This window comes from Schistocerca serialis, chromosome 3 (assembly GCF_023864345.2).
Source record: "Schistocerca serialis cubense isolate TAMUIC-IGC-003099 chromosome 3, iqSchSeri2.2, whole genome shotgun sequence".
In the NCBI taxonomy this organism is placed as follows: Eukaryota; Metazoa; Arthropoda; class Insecta; order Orthoptera; family Acrididae; genus Schistocerca; species Schistocerca serialis.
The window spans coordinates 836,045,124-836,067,704 of NC_064640.1; the positions used below are offsets into that span (position 1 = coordinate 836,045,124).

Here is a 22,581-nt window from a genome sequence, read left to right on the forward strand (position 1 = left end):
CTTAAGAACTCATCACCATAGGCTCCCTGCACTTTTTGGTGTGTCTCTGTAAATGTTATCTTGAGTTTCAGGCAAAATTTAATGCAGACGCATTGCTCCTCTAACTTTGCCATCTCGAAATTCATGAATTGTGTTACACAATGTTCTACTCAATATGGCACTGAACAATAACTAACAGACATACAACACTGAAACTTACAGCAGTTACACAATAAACACAGGTGTGTGCAGGCATGCCAATCGCATTTTGCTCCAACACACTACTGGCAAAAAATTATGAATGTTCTGGAATTTTATGAACTGACCTCATACATTGCTCTTGAGATATCCTTGAGATATCGCAAGGCTTTTAGGAAACTTGATTCTTCACGCAAGTAGACAATAATCCCCATGATCTATTGTGTTGAAGTTGTTACCAAGAGGAGTGGACAGTGGAGTTGTGTTCCAGGATCAATGAGAGCCTCCTGGTCTACAGTTTCTTGTGGAAGTATCTAGAAGGAAGATACTTTCATCCATTATGGCATGATATCTGCAGTAGCAACTGTATCAAAGTATGTAACTAGGGAGACAGAAGAGGCATTGTATGTGTTATTTGCAGAGACAGTTACTCCACCTTTGGCCCTAACTCCAATACCATCCACGCAGTGTATGCTATAATACCTAAGTAGATGGTTATCAGAGTTTAATATGCATTAGTTGAAGAAGAAGAAGAAGAAGAAGAAGAAGAAGAAGAAGAAGAAAATAAAATCACCTCTATGCCTAGAGTTTTAGTTTCTCAAACTGTTTCCCAAACATTCAGCATTGCACTGCGGTATGAGGGCCACCTCAATGGCGACGTATTTCCTTCTCCGTCCTCTTCTCCTTATCCCTATGCTGAATCGGGAAACTATGAAAGATGAGGGATTGGATGAGTGGCTCACTGGTTCCCTCAGACAGATTTAGTCCATTGTGTCATTAGGAAAGTCATCAGATTTATCACAAAAATAAGACCAGTAGTTTAAGTCCTTTGACACCAGTTTCTTAAATATTTTGCATTCAGTTTCAAGCTTTAATTTTGTTTAAGACCACAGGGATTCTACCATGGTAGAAATACCTGTAGTTCAGTCTGCCTGCCTGTTGTGTAGACATGGTCAACTATGTACTACTAGTAATTTAGGCTTCATTAGCTGGAAGACATGGACTGAATTGTATTTGGCGCATTTAAAAATATTGCCACAAACTGTGCTCTGAGAAATATGGTGTAGCAATTAGCATCACTGGCTAGCATCACTGGCTAACACACTAATAAACTGTATGTCTTTGTACACTCTGATGACCACACTTTTGGATTTGGACTTTACTGTGAGAACGAGACACTGGTGGAGACACAAGGTACTCCAAAACATCTACATCACTGTGGCTCCAATTAGGCAACATAAAAACTGTTGCCTACATGGACAGGTGCTGGAATACATGCAGTACATCACTCCCACAGTTTGTACATTCAGAAAACCAATGGATTCCAAAACAGCAGTAAGTCAACGGCCCATCAGACATCCATCAGTGTTTTCCAGAGATGTTGGTCAGGATTCAACGAAATGGCTGATAGGATTTGACTGAGTTACCGAATACAACAAGTGGGATGACATAATGGGTTTGAGAACAATGAAGTGAAGCTCATTAGTTGGGACAAATTTTAGGCCAAACTGAAAAAATCATTTGGTGACAACCAGTAGCAAGGTCACTTATTGGAAGAACGACTGAAGAACTGGGTCCAAAATCCTTGGGAATAACACAGTGTTTTACACAGAATATTTTGGTCCTATGCCATATTGTGGATCCAAATACAAAAAAGCCAACAAAACTCACATTTGGTGGTAGGAGTCACTGAAAACATCTACCAAGCTCTTCTGGTAAAGGACATCATCACAACAACCAAAGGAATTCATCAGGTGGTGCCAGCATTTTAAGAAAATGCAACAGAAAAGAGTTATGTGAAAGAAATCTGATCAACTCCCAAATGTGGTTCCTATGGCAGTTGTGGAAGACCATCATGACCTTGCCTCTCATACGCCAGGTAGTGAGAGAAGAAATACAGCAGTTTATGGCTGCAGAATTGTCACACCGAGTATACAAGAGATAGCAGTCATGAATGTCAACCCCCATATGTCAGGGGGCAATAGACAATGTTGAAGAAAAGATGTACACTGATCAGCCAGAACATTATGACCACCTACCTAATTGCCAGTATGTCCACCTTTGACACAGGTAACAGTGGCAACATGTCATAGCATGGAAGCAATGAGGCCTTGGAAGGTTGCTGGAGGAAGTTGGAACCACATCTGCACACACAAGTCACTTAATTCCAGTAAATTCTGGGGACGGACATGATGAGCTCTGACAGCATGTTCAATCACATCCCAGATGTGTTTGACAGGGTTCAGATCTGGTGAGTTGAGGGGGGGGGGGGGGTGCATGTCAATTGGAATTCATCACTATGTTCCTTGAACCATACTCCTGGCCTTACGATACGGCGCGTTATCTCGTTCCAAAATGCCACTGCCGTCGAGAAATGTGATCATTATGAAGGGGTGTACGCTGTCTGCAACCAGTGTAAGATACCCCTTTGACATCATGGTGCCTTGCACGAGCTCCACTGGACCTATGAATGCCCACGTGCACATTTTCCACAGCATAATCGAGCCACCGCCATCCCATTGTACAGGTGTCAAGGAGCTCTTCCCTTGGAAGATGATGGATTTGCACCCTCCATCAGCATGATGAAGAAGGTACCAGGATTCATCAGACCATGCAAAGCTCTGCCACTGCACCAATGTGCCATGCCAATGGTCATGTGCTCATTTCAGTCACAGTTGCTGATGTCACTGTGTTGACATTGGCATACACACAGATCATCAGCTGCGCACACATGCCGTTAGAAGTGTTCGGCGCACTGTGTGTTCACACACACTTGTACTTCGTCCAGTATTAAAGTCTGATGTTAGTTCCACCAGTTTGCTGCCTGTCTAGTTTTACCATTATGTCCAGCCTACAATGCTCAAAATCTGTAATGAGGGGTGGTCGCCCAAAACCAAGATGTCTGGACACGTTTTCACCATGGTTTGGCCATGTGGTGAAGATACTCACCGCAGCACTCCTTGAGCATCTGTCAAGTCATGCAGTTTCCAAAATGCTCATGCTGAGCCTTCAGGCCATCACAGTCTGTACTCGGTCCATCTCAAACAGATTGTGTGCCTCTCCCATTCTACACAAAGACAGTACACTCACAGATACCACATGCACCATGCATGTTTCTCTCTAGCAGTCACTCTTTACCAGGTAATGCTTCTATTGCATGGATGTGTTTATAGTATTAGTAGGTCAGTGGTCGTAATGTTCTGGCTGATCAGTGTATCAGTCTTTAACAAGACTCTCCACTACCAATAGAACCTGCCACGAAGAAGACTGTTGACTAGTGTAATGGATCTGGGAGATGTATTTTTTTTACCAGATTTATCGATACCAAATTGTAAATGTTTTCTTATACTTTTTGTCAGAATTTTTTTATTATAATTTGCCTTATCTTATGTTAATTTACTTATATTTATGAGAGTGAAAGCATATTGATTACTATTAGTAAATGTATCGAAGAATAGCAAAGAGACTGATTACAAGTGGAAGCTTGTGTGTTGTGTAAAATGTCTTTGACACTGGAGTCGTCTTTGACTATAGTCAGTCGGCAGTTAACTCTTGGTGTGTGTTGACGGTAGAAGAATGTGCAGGTCGCCGTCATAAATAATTTTGAATTATGTTACTATTTTTTCTTATACAAACTTTAAGAAGAAACTACATTCGAAGAAATGGTATTTTGAAGCAACAAAAAGGATGAAACACATTGAACCAGGTCATTTCAGCAGCCGACAAAGACGCATTGTGGAATCTTACTCCCAATAGACAACTGAAGCCAGGACAAATATCGCCTTGTAAACATTTAACGGAAAAGGTACTGTCACGAAATATGCCAAATCTAAGTAAATAAAAAAAAGTAGTGACCATATTTCAACTTGTGTCTTAGCCGGGATAGCATATTTCACTAGGATGTACAATACAGCTGCCAAACGACAACCAAGCATCTGATCAGTGTAGGTACTATCAACTCCTACACAAACGCCCAGCAGAACAGATGTTAGGAGGACAGAGAACCACATGCCAGTAGTTTTGTTTTGGTAGGTGCCCTGGACATGTTGTACGCTACTATAGAGAAAGAAGACTAGTGGTCAATGAATACCATCACTGTAGTTCTATTGAAACCCATCAACTGCAGACAATTATAGTTGTTATGTGGGGTGAAGCAAATCATGATGCACTGGATGAGATCATGCCCCAACAAGCTTTACATATTTCCTGTAGCCATACAGAGGTACCAGCCTCTCATCTACCAGCAAGATTCAAAGAAACTAAGCAAGGGACCATCTATGGAGGTGACATCATCACAGATGAAAATCCTCCATGGACAACAGTCATCAAGATGTCTAAGGCTAGTCAACTCCAGAGCATCTTTTTCTGTAATGGTGAATGCTTACCATTGCCAGCTAAGGAAGACTATGTTCTGTGATGTGAAACTGATTGTGCTGAAGGTCAAAAATCGGAAATCTGCACAAGTGATAGGTACATGTGTTGCATGAATAATTATCAATGACAGAACCCAGACTTCTGAATTTGTTTTTTCAGTGGGATGTAGCCACAATGTTATTCTTAGATACAACTTCATGTAGGCATCACAAGCAGTCATAGACTGTGGGAGATCAGAGATCCTAATCAACAATGCTATTACAACACGCAACGTAAAAAATATTGCTCTGAGTGACTATCTGTAACTGAAGACGATGTTATCCAGCCATCATCAATGAGATGAGTTCAAGTTGTCAGTCTAGATGCTCATTTAAACTGTAAAACATTCATCAATTGCAAAAAGCTACATGCCAGTGACAATCATAACCACTCTAAGTGGTCAAGAAGAACTTTGGATCACTGTCACAAGTAGCCACAACTCATCCCTCAAAGTATGAGCATAGAAACAGCTGAACCAGTCCAGAAAGGGCAGCTTACTGCCAGTGTCAAAGACGCATGCTCCACTACCACCACAGACCATGCAGGGGATGATACCACTTTTGAAATGCCAACAGGATCTGGCCTGACCGAGGAACAATGTCAGCAAATGATAGATGTTCCACACAAATTTTCAGCTGGCTTCAAAACTGGGGTGGAGAGAACACAGACCAAGTGGCCCGTGGCAAAACACTGCATCAACAATAGGGATCACCCCAATTAGCAAGTGTGTGTGTGTGTGTGTGTGTGTGTGTGTGTGTGTGTGTGTGTGTGTGTGTGTAGGGTGCCACCAGCTGAACAATGTCTAATTAGGGACAAAGTGGAGAAGATGCTGGTACATGACAGCACTGAACCTTCAGAAGGTGCTTGGTCTTTTCCTGGCAATCCTCGTGAAGAAGAAGGATGGCACATGGCTTTCCTGTGTCAACTACTGATAACATCCTAAACTGCATCAAAGGAGAAAAGTATTTCTCAACTATGGACACAGAGACAGGTTATTTGTGACTTAATCTTGATGAAGTTGACTGAGAAACAGACTGCCTTATGAGTTCAAAGTTATGCTGCTCAGACAGTATAATCCTCTAGCGCATTTGAAAATACAATGGACAATCTGCTTCGACACCTTAATTGGACAATGAGTCTTCAGTATCTGGATAACGATGTCACTTTTTCAAAGACATCTGAAGAATGTCTAAGCCACCTGAAAACAGTGCTGAAATGTGTTAGACTGCAGGCCTCTGCATGAATCTGGAAAAACACTTATTTGTCATCCAATAAACAACAACCTCCGGGCATCTAATAGATGGTGACGGAGTCTGTCCCAGTGCAAAGAAAATAATGGCAGTCACAGATTTTCTGACTCCTCATCACAGCAGTTTTCTTGGAATGTACTTTTAGTATGGGCAGCCTTTTAAGGACTCTTTAGGTGGAATACAGCAGCGAGGATGAAACCTCTGTCGTAGCAGTACACGAAAAGGACGGAAGGAAGATTAGCATGAAAAGTCTCCTGTATCAAGGTTCTTCGCTTGTGAAGACTGGAGCAGAGAGAGGACTAATTTTACTTAAATGAGGTGCAAGAAAGGTCTTCCCTCGACCTTAAGGAAGTAGTAACATCCTCTCCAGTCCACGCATCACAGGATAAGAATACCAAGATGGGACTTCATACCAATGTTAGCGGTTACAGGATAGGTGAATTTCTAGTACAAATTCAGGAGGGTGACAGATGGACCACCATTCTCTGTGCTGGCTGACTAGCCTAATGGAACAAGTGGGTAGTGGTATAAAAAAGCAAATGCAAATACATATATGAGGACTGCCTTTAAGGAAATCACAGAGGCGAGCTCAAAATCTCAGCCATCGATGCAGTAAATAAAATGGAAGGAAGGAAGATTAGCCTTGACAGTTACGGTGACAATGAGGTCATTAGAGACTGAGTGCAATCTCAGAGTAAGGAAGGATGGGGTAGTAAATAGCCCATGCCCATTCAAAGGAACCATTCCGGCATTTGCCTTAAGTGATTCATGGAAATTAACTAAAACTCAAATCAGGATGGCCAGAAGGGGATATGAGGTTATCGGCACCTGTACGGAGATCAATTGAAATGAAGATGGTTAAAATGTAGAAAACATGACAAAATAACTAAAAGACAAATTGAAATAAAATCACACTCACACTCTCCCAATCACACCCACAACCACCTGCTCAATCACACTAGCTGCCATCATGGAAAACAATACCACAAATGGGGAGATGTGCATCAACTGTTAAATAAAACATAACAAAGACTAGAGGAAAATTAAAGGAGATTCACAGCAATATGAGGCTGGTTGATCACTTACCAAAAACACAGATGAGGCAGCCACCCTGATAAAACATTTAAAGTGGCAACCTAAAATTTCAGCAAACAAGTCAGACAATTTGCAAGACTTTAAAACTCATAACACACTTGTTGTCAGCTAAAATAGATGTCAAGTCTGTTGGCAAATGAGCTGCTGCCCTCTGGTCTGAAAATAAAACACAGTCTAGTAAAATGTTGTGTAGTGTGATCTGTATGCCATAACACCACACATTGGAGGGTTTTCTCTCCAGAGTGAGAAGCCATGCATTGTAGGGCTTAGGGCTGTGTACTATATGAAAACGTGTTAGGGGGGTCTCATGCTCTTGGTGCGGCTGTAAGGAGGTACGCCACAACCACATTGTGGACTTAATGAAACACAGCTTATTATCCGTCAGTTCTAGCCACTCTTCTTGTATCTCAACAGCGAGTAAATACCATGCAGGGGGATGATACACTAAACTAATTGAGGACTGTGACATGCCTCCTCAGCTGGTAAATCCGCACTTTCATTCCCTGCAATATCTGTGTGCCCTGTCTATATAGACACATCTTCTTTCCCAGCCTTTGTAGTCAGAGGAGGGTGTCCTGGATATTCTGTAGTACTTTATCTGCTGTGTAAAATTGTTGTAGGGAGTAGAGGACAATCAGGGATTCAGAAGTGACACTGAATTTAACACTCTGAACATGCTGAATCTGCTCCAGTGCCTGCAAGGTCGTGTATAATTCCGCATCAAAGGTAGCAAGGTCTTGAGGCAGTCAGGTCTTGAGACTACAATTGGCAAAAACAACAGAGCAAGCAACAGAGTCCCCCTGTTGGAACCATCCATAAATAGAGCTGCAGAGGAGTAGTGTTTGGTTAAAATGTCGTAAAACTATGTATTGAAAGCATATGCAGGTGTGCAACTCTAAAATCACTCTGGGCTTCTGCAGTAACCAGCGTGGCAGGCAGTTAAAATCCTGGAGTTGAGGTTGTACTTCCTCCACATCAAGTGACACCAGTGCATGCTGCATGCTGATCCTAAGTGGCCTTGTTGCACATGGATGATTGGAGAAAAGGCATTCCAGAGACAGATGAGCAACAGTATGGTGTGCTGGTGAATTTGGCACAGTGTGGAACTTAAATACCTGACATGCATTGAGGAGATACCCTGGCATGGCAAGTGGCAGCTCTCCAGCCTCAGCACAGAGACTGGGTATGGGGCTGGTCCTACAAGCACCTGTGGCCTGCCTAGCCCCTCATTGTGGATAGTGTCAGTAATCTTCAGATAAGAGAGCTTCACTGATCCATATAATGTGCACTCATAGTGTCGCTGCAATCGCACTAAAGCCTTATGAAACTGGAGCAGACGCACCCTGTCCACTCAACATGACCTATGGCTAAGGCACTGTATGATACAAGTGCCTTCTGGGTTCTGGCTTTCAGATCTCTCAGGTTTGGTAACCACAACAGATTGAAGTCAAAACTGAGGCCCACAAACCTCACTGAGCCTTTAAAACATAAAATGGCAACCCTCTGAATCAAGTCTGGTAAATTAAAATTACTACCCTTGCAGCCGATTCCACTAACATCTGCACTTTTAAGTTGCAACTGACGAGTCACTGTTGCAACAGTGGCGGAGGAACAGAAAACTGCAAGATCATTCACAAATAAGGATCACTGTACAGAACTCCTTCCCATAGACATGATATTGTTGATGGTTATGGCAGAGAGGGTAACACTTAAAACAATGCCCTGAGGGACACCATTCTCTTGCTCAAATTGATCCAACAGCAAGACACCAACTCAGCATCCAAACAATTGCTTACACAGGAAAGACCATATGACGATGGGGATGCGGCCACTAAAGACCCACTGACTGTGTCTCCAAGTAGTGCCATAGGCCTTACTGATGTCAAAGAATATACCAAAACAGTGATGTTTACATAGGAAAGACTCCAGAATCCACATTGAGAGCAGCAAAGGAGATGCCTGGTCTCCAATAACCAGACCAGATTATGGTTAACCATTTTCTCAGTGGTGTTTCCTACACATCTACTTAAGGTAACACTCCAGTAACTATTGAGACCTGTGTGGTCCTTTCTCAGTTTGAGGAGAGGTATCAAAACTGCCTCTCTCCATGCCTCTCTCCACAAGATGGGAAAGTGACCTGTTTGCCATACGAAATTAAAACATTGAAGAGGAATTTCCTTAGATTCTGTTGGAAAATGTTGGAGCATGCAATACAGGAGTTGGTCATGACTGGTAGCTGATTCCAGCTCCCACGTGCAGAAAGGGCAGTTGTAACACTCAGAATAGCTGGATCAGAATTCCAACTTGCTCCTTTCTACAGTCACATGGCAGCGGCAAAATGCTGACATCATCTGAGTGATGTCTCCGAGTGTTGTTTTGATAGTCCTGTTTCAGCACTACTGCTATTGGGAAACAACTGTGTTTTAATAGAAATCCTCTTGATGACTTCCCCAACTTTTATACAACAAGTGGAATGGTTAATGGAGTTCGGGAATAGTTGCCATGACCCTTTCTTATTCTCCTTAATAACATGTTGAGTCTCGGTTTTCAGGACTCAAAAGGCTGTGAAGTTGTCTGGTGTTGGGCAGTATTTCAACTGCCGAAGAGCCAAACACGTGTATCTGATTGCTGTGTGGCACTCGTCGATCCACCAAGGTACAGGTTGCCTCCTAAGGTGTCGTGAGGACTTTGGGATGGATAAGTCAGTGGCATGACGGATCACTGGTGTGATGTGGTCCACCCATTCCTGGATGTGGTCACAGAGTTACAACACAGTTAACTGGTTGAACAGCATCCAGTTAGCACTGCTGATCATCCATTTTGATGGCTTCTGTTTAAGTAGTGCTCCATCCAGAAGGTGGATCTACGGTGAGAAGTGGTCACTGGAATTAAGGTCATCAATTTCTTTCCACCAAGCAGTCTGCAAGGGCTGGAGGGTGGAGGTCCACGGCTGAGGACAACCCAATACCAGACAAGAAATGAGTGGGATTGCCGATATTGAGGATGCACAGCTCCTGATACAACATGACGTTCTCCAAGAGTGGACCCCTACGGCAAGTATAATTTGATCCCTATAATACATTACGGATAAGGAAATATAAACAGGTGGGGGAGTTGTTCTGTAAGGTCTATGAGAACCTCAGTGTCTATCACATCCTATGAGATAAGTACAGTGAGCAGATAGTGATCTTCTGACCCACATGAACAGCTATGGCTTGTAGGTCAGTAAGCAAGTGGAGGGCAGAGGAGTGGTGTTCGTGACTGACAAACACTGCAACACCTCCCTTGGCTCTCTCCTCAGTCATGTCATCCTTGCGATGAAGTGTGCAGACCCATTTTACTGGGGCATCAGAAACTATAAACTGCATTTCCTGCAACCACAAGCACAAGGGACATTCCTGTGCTAGGAGTTTCAGTTCCTCCACCTGTGTTCTGAACCTATTCATGTTCCACTGCAGTACAGGAGCCATTTATCATGGAGCTTACACTTTCATTGTGTCTTTCTGCCAGGGAGGTGAGCCCATATTGGTTGGAGGATTGGTCTTGGGGTGAGACGAAAGCCCTATGCTGAAATCGAGATCCGTCACCCACGAAGACAAATCGTGAGAGATGTAAGAGACAGCAAAGTCAACACTGTCAGTCTGCTTACATCTTGTCTCTTGTCAGCAGCTGGTTCTTTGCCTTGAACTTTCATTTTTTGCATCGAGAGGCTTCAGAGTCACAGCCACAGAGCTGGTAGGGGCAGTGCTGGACAGTGGACCAGACTGAATCTTTGGATGAGCAGGGAACTCTGGCACATCAGCCACCATGACCTCTTCTGATGTTCTGAGAGGAGGTGTGGGCTTTGAAATAACTGCAGCGGCACAAGTGCAGTGACAAACTCAGGTACTAGTGCTGACACTAACAACCTTCATGTATGTAGCAGCATCGGCCTTCTGACTTGGCTGTTTAAGAACAGAAGTACAGGAGACAGTGAACGTGGGGGCTTGCATGGCCTTATAGATGGTTTTGGCCTCACCATACAGGATGTGATTTGTTGTTTTAATTTCCTGTATCTTCCTTTCTTCAAGGAAGACACTGCAGTCCCCACTGCGAACAGTATGATCCCCAAAGCAATTTACACTCTTTGGAGGAGATTAACTAATGACTCCAGTGTGGATGGCCTGAACAGATTTGCCTCAAGTGGCTTCTTCCTTACAACCAAGAGTAGTGTGCCCAAAGCACTGGTACCTAAAACTGGGCATTGGGTTGGGGACATAAGGCCAGACACTTAGGCAAAGAAAACCTGCCTTGATATATTCTAGAAGTTCCATACAGTTCAAAGATGGTATGAATGAGTCTGACTTCACTAGATCGCAATCCACCCTTTTCATTATGTTTTGCACATCATAATGCCTTCTTGGGTCCACTCAGCTTTCAGTTCTTCTCTGGGAATGTCAACCAAATCCCTGCAATCATTATACCTTTGCTGTAGTTCAAGATGTGCAGTTCAGTTTCTACTGCATACTCCCCAAGGCACCAATAGCAGCACTACATTGCAGGAATATCACCAACAGAAACAGCTGCAGAGAGACCCCATGTCAATAAACTGGCTAAACAATATTACCAAGAGATTTGAAAAAGTAGATGAATGCATAGGCAGAGGGAGGTGGCCCATTCCCATGGCAGTAGTTGATGAATTTGCTGTAGCTATAGCAGACCATGCAGCACATGCCTCAAATTCTGTAGCCAGTGATCGAGCTGCGTCATGAGAACTCTCTCCCCCTGGTCAACAGTTCAAAACATTTTGCAGCATATTTTACAATGGTATCCCTACAAAGTTCAGAATGTGCACCAGATGAAGCCCAAAGACAGGCTAAAATGCTACGACTTTCCCTTCATTTTTTTGGCACAACTGGAAATGGATGAAATATTCTTTGGATGGACAAGGCACATTTTAATCTGCATTGTACCATGAATGCACAGAACTGTCACATATGGGGCTCTACTCCACCACATATTGTGCAAGAACAACCACAGTACTCAGATTATGTGACTCTATGGGTGGTTTCACAAGTACCTTCATTCTCGGTCTGTTTTCCTTCCATGAGATGATAACTAATCAGCTTTTATGTGTACAGTGACATCTGCACATTATAAACCTCCTTGCACACCACATGATTCTAGCTTTGCAAGAATGCAACTATGTCCATGCCACTATTTTCACACAAGATAGGGTGACACCGCATGTCACTTGCCAGGTGAAAGATTTTTAAATACTCTTCACAGGTTTGCTGCTGGAAGACGTTGTGTAAATTCCACAATATTTCCTTGAAGCAACTGTCCAACATCTTCAGGTGCTTCAACCTTGGTGGTGGCTAGATATGAGGAAATGTTTTGGAATTTGCAAATGTCATCTGGCAGCAAACCTGTGAAGACTATTTACAACACATACACTGTGAAAGCTTGAATAATCTCAGGTGAAAGATTTGCTTTGAGAAATCTTCAGGCAATTTCAAAATGTGTGGTCTACCAGATCGCTCAACCTAAATTCATGTTACTTCTGGTTGTGGAGATATTTGAAAGATAGTGTCTATCAGAAATGTATCTGGACCCTAACTGATCTGAAGGACAATATACAACATATCACTATGATTACACCTGATATGCTGTGAGCAACTGTTGACTGTGCCATGCATGTTGCTTAGTCAGGAGACTATATTTAACATGTCTTGTAGCTTGTGACCATATCCTAATAAATGTGCTGGAACCACTGTTATCAAGTGTGTGTTCATTCCTCCCCTTTTCCTGCACCCACATTACATCATGACTGCTTACAGTATCATCTTTTCACCTGGTTGCAAAAAAAGGAAATATTATTTTTTTCAGCATACTCTGTGAGCACATCAATTAACGAACATACCTACGATGTTCTAGTGCCCTGCAATGTATGCAGACTGCACTGTAGCACTTGAAAGACTGTCAGTTTAATTATAACTGTTAGTTGTTTAATTATAACCACCTAGTACACAATAAACAACAATGATGTTATGATGTTAGTCCCCATCGATAAATGAATATGTTCAGACAATATCTGATATCTGAAGAAAATCTGTAGTAATATATTAGTGGCAGGTACCGCCAAGATTTCATGCAACTGAGCTAAGCATCTCTGACACATTACTGGAACTGGGCACATCAGCAGAGGGTTACACACTCTCTAACCATCAGCCTGGTCTTAGTGGTGGAACTCTCAGGAAATTCTTCTTGTGCAAGATATCTGTGGTGCGTCACTTAGACCAGCTGACAGATCTGGAGGAAATGATTCTGCTAATCTATCAAAGGATGCCAGAGTGAGCATTAACATTGTAATTCACCTTCAATCAAGTACTCATGGTACACTTTATGCAATACAGTCTTTACAGCTGCTGCATCTGCAACTACAACTATCACCACCACCACCACCACCACCACCACCACCACCATCACCACCACAACTATCAATTGCTCAAGCACGTCATCAGTTTTACAATGTAATGTTCACTTGATCATACAGTAACTCCAAGGGCACAGCCCAAGAAAATGTCCAATAAAGTCATGTATATTCTTTGTACGTCTGTCCTTTGAGATGAATGTTCTGAAGATTACTACAATGGGACAACATTGTTTATTTAAGTAACACTACAATCATCAGTAATATGTCAGCTGAGACAATTTAATTTTGTGTTAGGAGCAAAAGGAAAAAAAAAGAAAAGGCTGGCAAATTTAAACTTTTGGTTGGTCATTAGATTTGTTCAAATGACCCTGTCGATGAAGTATTCTCCAGTCTCTTCAGAAGTAACTTACACCATACAGCTTTAATCTGTCAGGTGGGTCAACATCACAAAGAGTACATTCACTCAGACTGTAACATATATATACATCTATATTTGTAATGAATAGGCCACATGCTCCTGCAGAGGAGGAGATGAATAGTGCACCAGAATATTTTTCCATCTTTCCCACTCCATTCCACAGATCGCATGCAAGAAGTATACTCATGACATTTAGTGAAGTATTTGTGTATTGGTGAATAAATGAACACAAGACAGACAGATGGTAAAACCTGGCATCAGAATAAAATCTATGAACTCTCAAACAGCCAAAAGACACTGACGATTTTAAAACAATCATGTGACAAATATTAGTATACCATTTCCACAATCTCTGAACCTGGCATGCCACACAATGGAGGTAAGATATTTTACATAAATGTCTCACTTCCCCCCCCCCTCGCCCCGCTCCCCCCCCCCCCCCCCCAAATCCCCTTCAACCATTACCACCTGCCTGTCCGGGCAACTAAATTCCAGTAACAAGGAATATGTCTTTCACTGTTCATAGTTCTATATATACATCACATACACATTCTACAAGCCATTATATGGTTCATGGAAGAGGCTATCTACTGCCACTGCTAGTCATTGTCTTTCTTGTTCCACTTCTGAAATAAGCGGGGGAAGAACAACTTTTTATATGCTTCTGTATAAGCCATTGTTTCCCCTACCATGTATCTGCAGTCCTTAGGCAAGATTTGTGGTGATGGCAGCAGGAATGTCTGTCACAAATGCTAGTTTTCTAAATTTTCTCATTAGAGATAAGTGGAAAAAATATCATCTTCCCTCCAGGAATTCCCATTTGAGTATTACTATTTTAAAATTAACATGCCTGCTCAGTAATTCTGGAAAAAGTGTTACATATTTAAAAATTTCAAACTGAATCGTCGTTCTCCAAGAACTATGGAATTTCATCATGTCTTTCAAATAAAATAAAATTTCATTGGTCCACAAGAGCAGTGTATTACTGGAAACTAGTGCAAACATTGATTGTCAAGATACTAACAATGGTGTTAAGAGAGTTAAAACAGACTGTGGATGTAAAAACAAAATGGTACTTATGGTGTTAACAAACAGAAAGATATTGAATCTTTGCTGACTGAAAACTGTGAGAAGTCTTATGGTAGGAATGGGAGTAGCAGTAGGTTTGAAATTATAGAGAGAAATTATGTTGCTTTATCAAGTTTTCAAAAATTGCATAAGACTAATCCATGGCTGACTGTAAATGACACTAAAACAGTGTTTTCAAAAATTTGCAAACTTAAGGTGGATAGCACAAAATGTGCACATGTCAAAAATGAGTTTTTAGCTGGTAATAATGCCAAAAACCTAAGTGATAAAATTCGTGACTATGCAAAGTGCACATCACACATGAACTACATAGAAATAATACATAACAAAGACAAAGAAAAATGCATGAGCAAAAGTGTAAAGTTGTGGGGAAAGCAATATCAAGAAAATGTATCACAACTGCTTTGTTGTTGAGATCTGTATATGTAATAGGTAGACAGAAATTATCATTCACATCATGTCCCACACTGAAGTACAAAAGTTTAATGGTTTTTAGTCAGTAATACATTTCATTCTGACCATGCATACCAAAATATAAACATTTGTATGAAAAGAAATAAAAAAGAATCTTGCAAACTACCTTATAGAATTGGATACAAACTTTAGTATCATGACGTATGAAAGTACAACAATTTCCAATTAAACCTCTTTAATAATATATGTAGGTATGTCCTTTGTGGGTATTGCCTGCAATTTTTTTTTTTATGTTTTTGAATTATAATGTGGGAAAGGAAAACTTTTTTTTTCAGTACACTGTTAGTAGCTATTTAAAATAATAACATTAAGTATAATGTACTAAAAACCATCTTTTAGGTATCGTGTCAGGTGGTACATAAACAATGTGCTTGCATCTTACAAAGGTGTAGCCACTCTAAGTGCACTATCATTTACATAAGTACATAGTAGTTGTGCATTGTATTAACCACAAAATGGATCTAGCTGCCCATGACATTGTGAATGATGTGACAGATGTGTGCCAAATATGGACTTTCTTAGAGTCTTTATATTCTGTGTTTCTTCACAGTCCCAAAAATCAGAGACTTCTAAAGGGTATTTCACAAGTATTATCCTCTCAGCTATTAAAATTAGGCCACATTTTTCACATATGCTGAGTTGATTCATCATTTACTGCTGTTCGATCTCTTGTTAAAGTGAAAAATCTAGTGCCCACAATTTTGAAAAACTGAGTCATGATGGTTCCCAGTCAATTCTTGAGAAATCTAAATTTGATAAAATATCTGACGAGTGGTTGCTTATAATGGAATTAGTGTGCTTTATGAGCGCCTAGAAATTCTGCAAAGCATTACCATGCTTTACGGAAAACAGAACTTCTCCAGTCCTTAACGTGCTTATGAAAACCTGAAAAGAGGTGACTCACTGCACATTCAGATGATAGTAAAAGACATGAAATGTAATTGCAGTTGCAAATATGATCAACCATGAACTGTATAATGGAATGATGACAAAGAAAATTTATGCCAGACCAAGACTCGAATGCAAGTTCCCATTTATCACGAGTGGCTGTGTTACCATTGGGCTATTTGAGCATGCTTCAGGGCCAGATACAAACGTTGATATGTTGTCAAGCATGTATCTACAACCTGTGGTCATACATCTGTCATTTATATTCCCGCACAGGGGAGACTTTTTAAATAAAAGCAGCTTACTGACTGTCAGTGGATCAATATGATTTTGCAGTACCTGTGCAGTAATAATAAATTCAGAAATGAATGTGTGTGTTACGGTGACATGTAAATTCTTCATTTAAGTAAGAAGGTGGATTTTCAACTACGTGAAAGCATATGTACATCATTAGTTAAAGATTTTACAACCTATGAATCAAAGCCGCAACACAGTCCCACTTCTGTGAAAGAACTTGTGAAAGCAGACAAAATTATACCTAAATCTATGACTGAATGTGAAAACAGATTTAGTGCCATGAATCTAACACTGACTGATCAGAGAAATTATTTTCAAATTCCAAAATTTTCAAATCTGCTTTTTATTTCACATAATGAACCTCTACTGTTTACTATTCCATATGCTCAGACTTTCATTAACATTCTGCAGTGTGGCACTATGTCAAACATTTTCCGTAAATTTAGGGATATAGAATCTTCAAACATTTTCTGTTAATCTAGGGATATGGAATCTTCCAATTGTCCTTCATCCATGGATCATTTGATTTTTGCACAAACAAAGCTTTCTAAATCGGTGTTAATTTGTGAATAGAAGCCCTCAAGGAAATTAATTACATTGGAATTCTGCAGCAAATTGACATAAGGGTATTCACATGTAATTGTGCAGGTCTGTTCTTTTCTTATATGCAAGAATCACCTGTGATTTTTTCCCAGTTGCTTATGATTTTGCACTGAGCAAGAGATTCACAGTAAGTGCAAGATAAGTAAGGAACAATAGCCAAAGACTACTTTCTTCAAAACTGAACTGTGATTCCATCTGGACCTCATGACTTATTTGCTTTCAATTCCTTCCTCTACTTTTTAACACAACAGATTTCTTTTTCTATGTCCTCCATATGGGAGTTTGTGTAATGGTGTAACAATGGTATATTTGTAGCAATGATTTTTGAATGATTTTTTAAACACAAGATTCAAAACTTCAGCTTTTCTTTTGCTGTCTTCTATTGTCACTTCAGGCTGGTTGACAAGTGACTGAATAGAAGCCTCCAACTCGCTCAGTTACTTTATGTGGGACCAAAAGTTTATAGATTCTTGGCAAGAATTGCTAACCTATGCTGGTGGACGTTTTATGCTTCATGCATTGATATCTTTTTATAGATGCCCATATTTCTACTAACTTTTTCCTGTCAACATTTTTGCATTGTTATTTGAACCTAGAAAGTAACAATCTTCATTTTCTCAGCTTTTCTGAATTTGGTTATTAAACTACAGTGGGTCTTTCCAATCCTTAACCACTTACTTGGCATACTTCTCTAGAGCGTGATTTGTAATTAGTTTAAACTTTGTCCACAAGTCCCATACTTCCATCATACTGGAACTAAATGACATGTATTCGTAGTCTAAGAGGGATGCTAATAACTACTTATCAGCTTTTTCAGTATAAAAACTCTCCAAACCTCTTTGACGGATTTATTATCTTTAGTAACCATTGTTGCTATGATGAAATCTTGATCACTAATCCCCATCTCTATTCTGATGCTCTTGATATGGTCAGATCTGTTTGTAGTTATCAGGTCTAAAATATTCCCATTAGGACTAAAAGCAGCACTCACTGGGTGAAGCACCTCTACATTTTCACACAGCCATGGTAGATTCATTTTACATGCACTCTCATACATAGGGTTTGAGAAACCTATTCAGTAAATCATTACAAAAAATGGCAGTGACTGGAAACTAATGTTCACAATGAGCAATCTGTATGTCAGCAGTCATTAGAGTTCACTATTGACTAAGCCAATGTATCACATATCTAGCGAGTGATAAAGACACAATTAAGAAGCTCACCTTTAGTTTTCACATCATCTTTTTTAATCCTTACAATATTCATCAGTTTTTGAATCAGTTGATGGACATGCTCACAGCACTTAACAGGGTTCTTCACAAAGTCCAATGCAGTGTTGATACTTATTGCATTGCACGGATTAATCTTCTCACGGTCCTCTTTTGTGAAGTCAGCATCCTTTTGCATAAGTTCATGGAGACGAGCTTTGGCCCTGCATTTAATTATACGGAAAAAGCATAGGTCAGAACATATACAGAAAGCGCTTCACTACAAACGTACAGTATTTCCACGTGCACCCCCCCCCCCCACCCCCACCCCACCCCAACCCCCCTTCCCCTGCCCCCATGCATCCATCCATCCATCCACACACACACACACACACACACACACACACACACACACACACACACATGCAAATTCAAGCACTTATTTGTTCTAGTGGCATCAAGAACATCCCATTCCATTTACCAAAATTCAGGTCATCTGGTTCAAAATCAGTAGCTAAACATTCCAGGTTTGTGTCAATGGCAAAGACACTTTTTAATCTTTCTGCAGAACCTTCCTCCCAGCACTACCACTACCACTACCACTACTACTACTACTCACTATCATTGAAAACATTGAAGAGAAAATTGTAGCACATGCACAGAGAATTAGGAGGCACAAGAAGTGGTACAACTTCTGCCATCAGCATAAGCTTTTGACTCAGAATTTGAAATATACTATGAGCTCTTCTACCAGTGAATCACAAAGGCTCTTCAGATATCACACAGAGTGTTAAACTGTACTACCTTTTAATAAAATAAAATAATACAGAAAAATGACAAACAACATGATATTTAGGTGAGGCATGGACAGACTACAGAAAGACGTTTCGTGTACCACATGACTAGATACTGAAATGTCTTTAATTCTAAAAAACACAAAACACTGAAATTGTAACACTCTGGAAACATGATATGGATGATGGAATACCAGGTTATGTATACAAAGCATATAAAGTAATGCCTCTTCTTTTCTCCATAATTAAGTTTGTAATGTAGTAATCATGAATTTTGCACACCTCCTCAATCTTTCTTCTACAGTCTACTCCAATATCAGCATCCTACATCAAAGATGGTAGAATGGTATAAGTTTAGAAAATGGATGACACAAAAACAGCTATCAGTGATTGAGTTCCTTAGTGCCGAAGGTGAAATGCCAAACTGTGTTCTCAGCATCACTAGATGATGTGTTCAATGCAGTAGAGAAGCTCGAGGGCAAACACAGTTGGCTGATGCAATCCAGAGCAGAGCAGCAAGTCAGTGACTGCAGTGACTTCATACAACATCGGGCGTGTCAACTTAATCATTGTGACTGTCTGGTAACAACAGATTGTGTCACTGTTTACCTATCAGAAAAGTCAGTGAGATGGGCATTGTTGAAAAACTGACTACTTCAAGATATTCACAGACTGAGTACTGAACATGTTGATCGACCAGAATAAAAAATCTACGAAAATGTTTGCATCTAATATGTTCTATCACTTCAGAGAGGAACGAGATGAGATGTTGGCAAACATTGTGACTGAAGATGAGATTTTTTCAAGCAGGACTATGGTATTTACCACACTGGTATTGATAAATGACAAATTAATCGTGAATGTTGTAGCTGTTATCCTATGTATATGGCAATTATTTATCTTACAAAATAAAAATAAAAACACGAGGCATAATTTTTTTGTTGACCCTTGTAAATAACGGGCAACAAAGTTTGCAGTCATGAATTAAATAGATAAAGAGCAAATATTTTAGGGTGTTTATATCCTCTTATTTTGCATTTTGCTAATTCCTCTATTCAGGCAACTTAGTAGACATTCATCCAGTTATATGTTCCAGCAATTGAGTCTCAGTGTTACAAAATCTAGATGATATCACCTGAGACTTTTATCTTGTCAATTACATAACAACCAAATACAATAACAAAGAGTCTGATAAGTTTATAAACTGAAATTTTGTACATTATAAACAATTACTTACATATTTTGGTATTTGCTTGATTCACAATCATTGTCTAATAAACCGTTCGTATTTGCGCTTTTCACCATTTGGACCAAGATTGGTGTGAGTTCTCCTTCAAGTGCCAATAAGCCTTTAGCAAAAGCAGCTGCTGTCATTTGCACCCGTCCTTCATCTGATGCATATATTTTAAGATCATGACGGAAAGTTGAATGCAGGCGCAGTAATCCAAGGCCTTGTGTTCCAGCATATTCACCTGTAGGGAAAATGGAACAGTTAAACTGGTGAAACAACTAGATTCCACAAGACACATGAGGCATAAATAAACATATGTTTTGTCTAAATTTACAAATACAAATAACTTATTTCTGTGACAACATTTCACTGCAGTCAACCACCACAGCACTCCGAGTGCTCCATGCACTACATGCAGTTGATTACTACAACATTCATGTGCCAATGTTTGTGTGGTGAGATTTAGTTCTGTACAAGTTTTGAGATACGTGCTGGTTATGTACAAGGTTTTGGGGAGGGGGAATGGGGACATTATGGGCTGTAATGGCCTCAGTGATGAGACCTTCAGTTTATTTTGAGAGAAACCAATTATCACTCCAGATGCAATGCCCGCGGGTGGCTAGGCTGCAAGGGACTTCTTGGTATGGAATGGGTTGCTGCTGTCCAAGTGGAGGTATTGCTGGTGGTTGGTAGGTTCGATATGCAGAGCTACTGATGTAGCCATCTTTGAGGAGGAGGTCAACATCAAAGAAGGTGACTTGTTGAATTGTTGTTGTTGTTTATTATTATTATTATTATTATTATCATTATTATCATTATTATTATTGTTATTATTTGAAGTGAGGGGCATTCGACATCACGGACATTAGCCCCCTGACGAAAAGTCAGCAGATAATCTCATGGGTGGGGACGAAGGCTGTCCCCCCATGTAGAGCAGTTTATAATGTATTAAAGTCTGCCTCCCTTCCCCCCCCCCCCCCCCCTCCAAATTTAGGTATGAGGCCTGACAGTTCACAAAATTTCACCACCCTTGTAACATGGGACTCAGTATCTGCGAAGATGATGGCCAGATCTCAATTGTGACTGAGGGCTGCCCTAATATCAGTATATAGGGCACACACTGCCACAATACGCTGAACTGAAAGTGGCACATCACAAATTCCACAGAATGGTGGATCCTCCTGCCAGAGGAGGAAGTCATGTTTTGAAAGGCTACGGCCAATGCGTCATCTGATAAGCAGAACCTCCTTCCAGTGGTGAGGCTGACCTGAAGTCCGCCATGCCTTTGTGGTCAATTTGAGTGACCATAGTTTGTTTTCTGTCACCTGCAACCATTCAGTCTCTCACTGACGCATGATGTGCCTGTCAGAAAATGAGATGATGGTGTGCACAATGGGATGGGACATTGATGGACAGCACCATCCCATTATGTTTCCTTGATGGCTTTGCTGGCTATGTTGTTGCCCTGCATCCTCATGTGGCCAGGTACCCAGCAAAAGATCAGCTCCTTGCCACACTGCTGAAGCCGTCACAAGGAGTTGTGGATGACCTGAGTCAGCTGGTCTACAGAATGTAGTTGGTGAAGTGCTTGCAGTGCACTAAGTGAGTCGGAACAGAAAAGAAACTTTGTATGGTGATGTCTGTGAACCCCCTCCAGTACCATCAGAATGCCATATATTTCTGCATTGTAATTTGTAAATTGTTCTGGACAACACACTTTAAAAACCATGTTAGAGAAAACAGCAGAACAACCAAGGACATTCTCTTGCTGGGATCCATCTGTATAAACAACGATAAAACTGTGATATGTACTTAAAATGGATGAAAACAAAGTTGTAGAAACATAATCTGGAGTACAAGTTTACTTGTACTGTGTCAAGCTTAAAATCACTTTCGACCTCTCTGAAGATGCCAAGGCAGCAATGTGTTCCATCCCTGTCTGTGTATTTTGATGCCTGATAGATCCAGATTCTTGAGACAGTCTGTAGCACATATCCCAAATAGCTTGGTCATATGGGACCAATTCCTGAACAGCCATTCAAAGGTGGGTTGGGCCACGGAACTAAATGTCAATGACTGAGGTGATGCTGAGATTTTCAGCACTGTTGACGCAAAAGGATACGTCGCCAAAGCCAGAGTGGTGGTTCACCAGACTCTGCACACAGACTCGGAACTGGGCTGGTCTGAAAGACCAGTCGATATCCAAATACCCTCGTGGTGGACAGCATC

At 40.8% G+C, this 22,581-nt stretch overlaps 1 protein-coding gene across 8 annotated transcripts in view; it reads right to left on the minus strand.

Moving 5' to 3' along the window:
• LOC126470878 (inositol hexakisphosphate and diphosphoinositol-pentakisphosphate kinase) overlaps window positions 1-22,581 on the minus strand; it is a 591,274-nt gene that overhangs the window by 198,901 nt on the left and 369,792 nt on the right. For all 8 annotated transcript variants that reach the window (XM_050098893.1, XM_050098898.1, XM_050098892.1 and 5 more), the window contains 2 exons: window positions 20,359-20,593; window positions 18,343-18,551 (listed from right to left, as the gene is read on the minus strand). In XM_050098893.1, coding sequence (XP_049954850.1) covers window positions 18,343-18,551; window positions 20,359-20,593 — 444 coding nt within the window. The remainder of the gene's footprint in view (window positions 1-18,342; window positions 18,552-20,358; window positions 20,594-22,581) is intronic.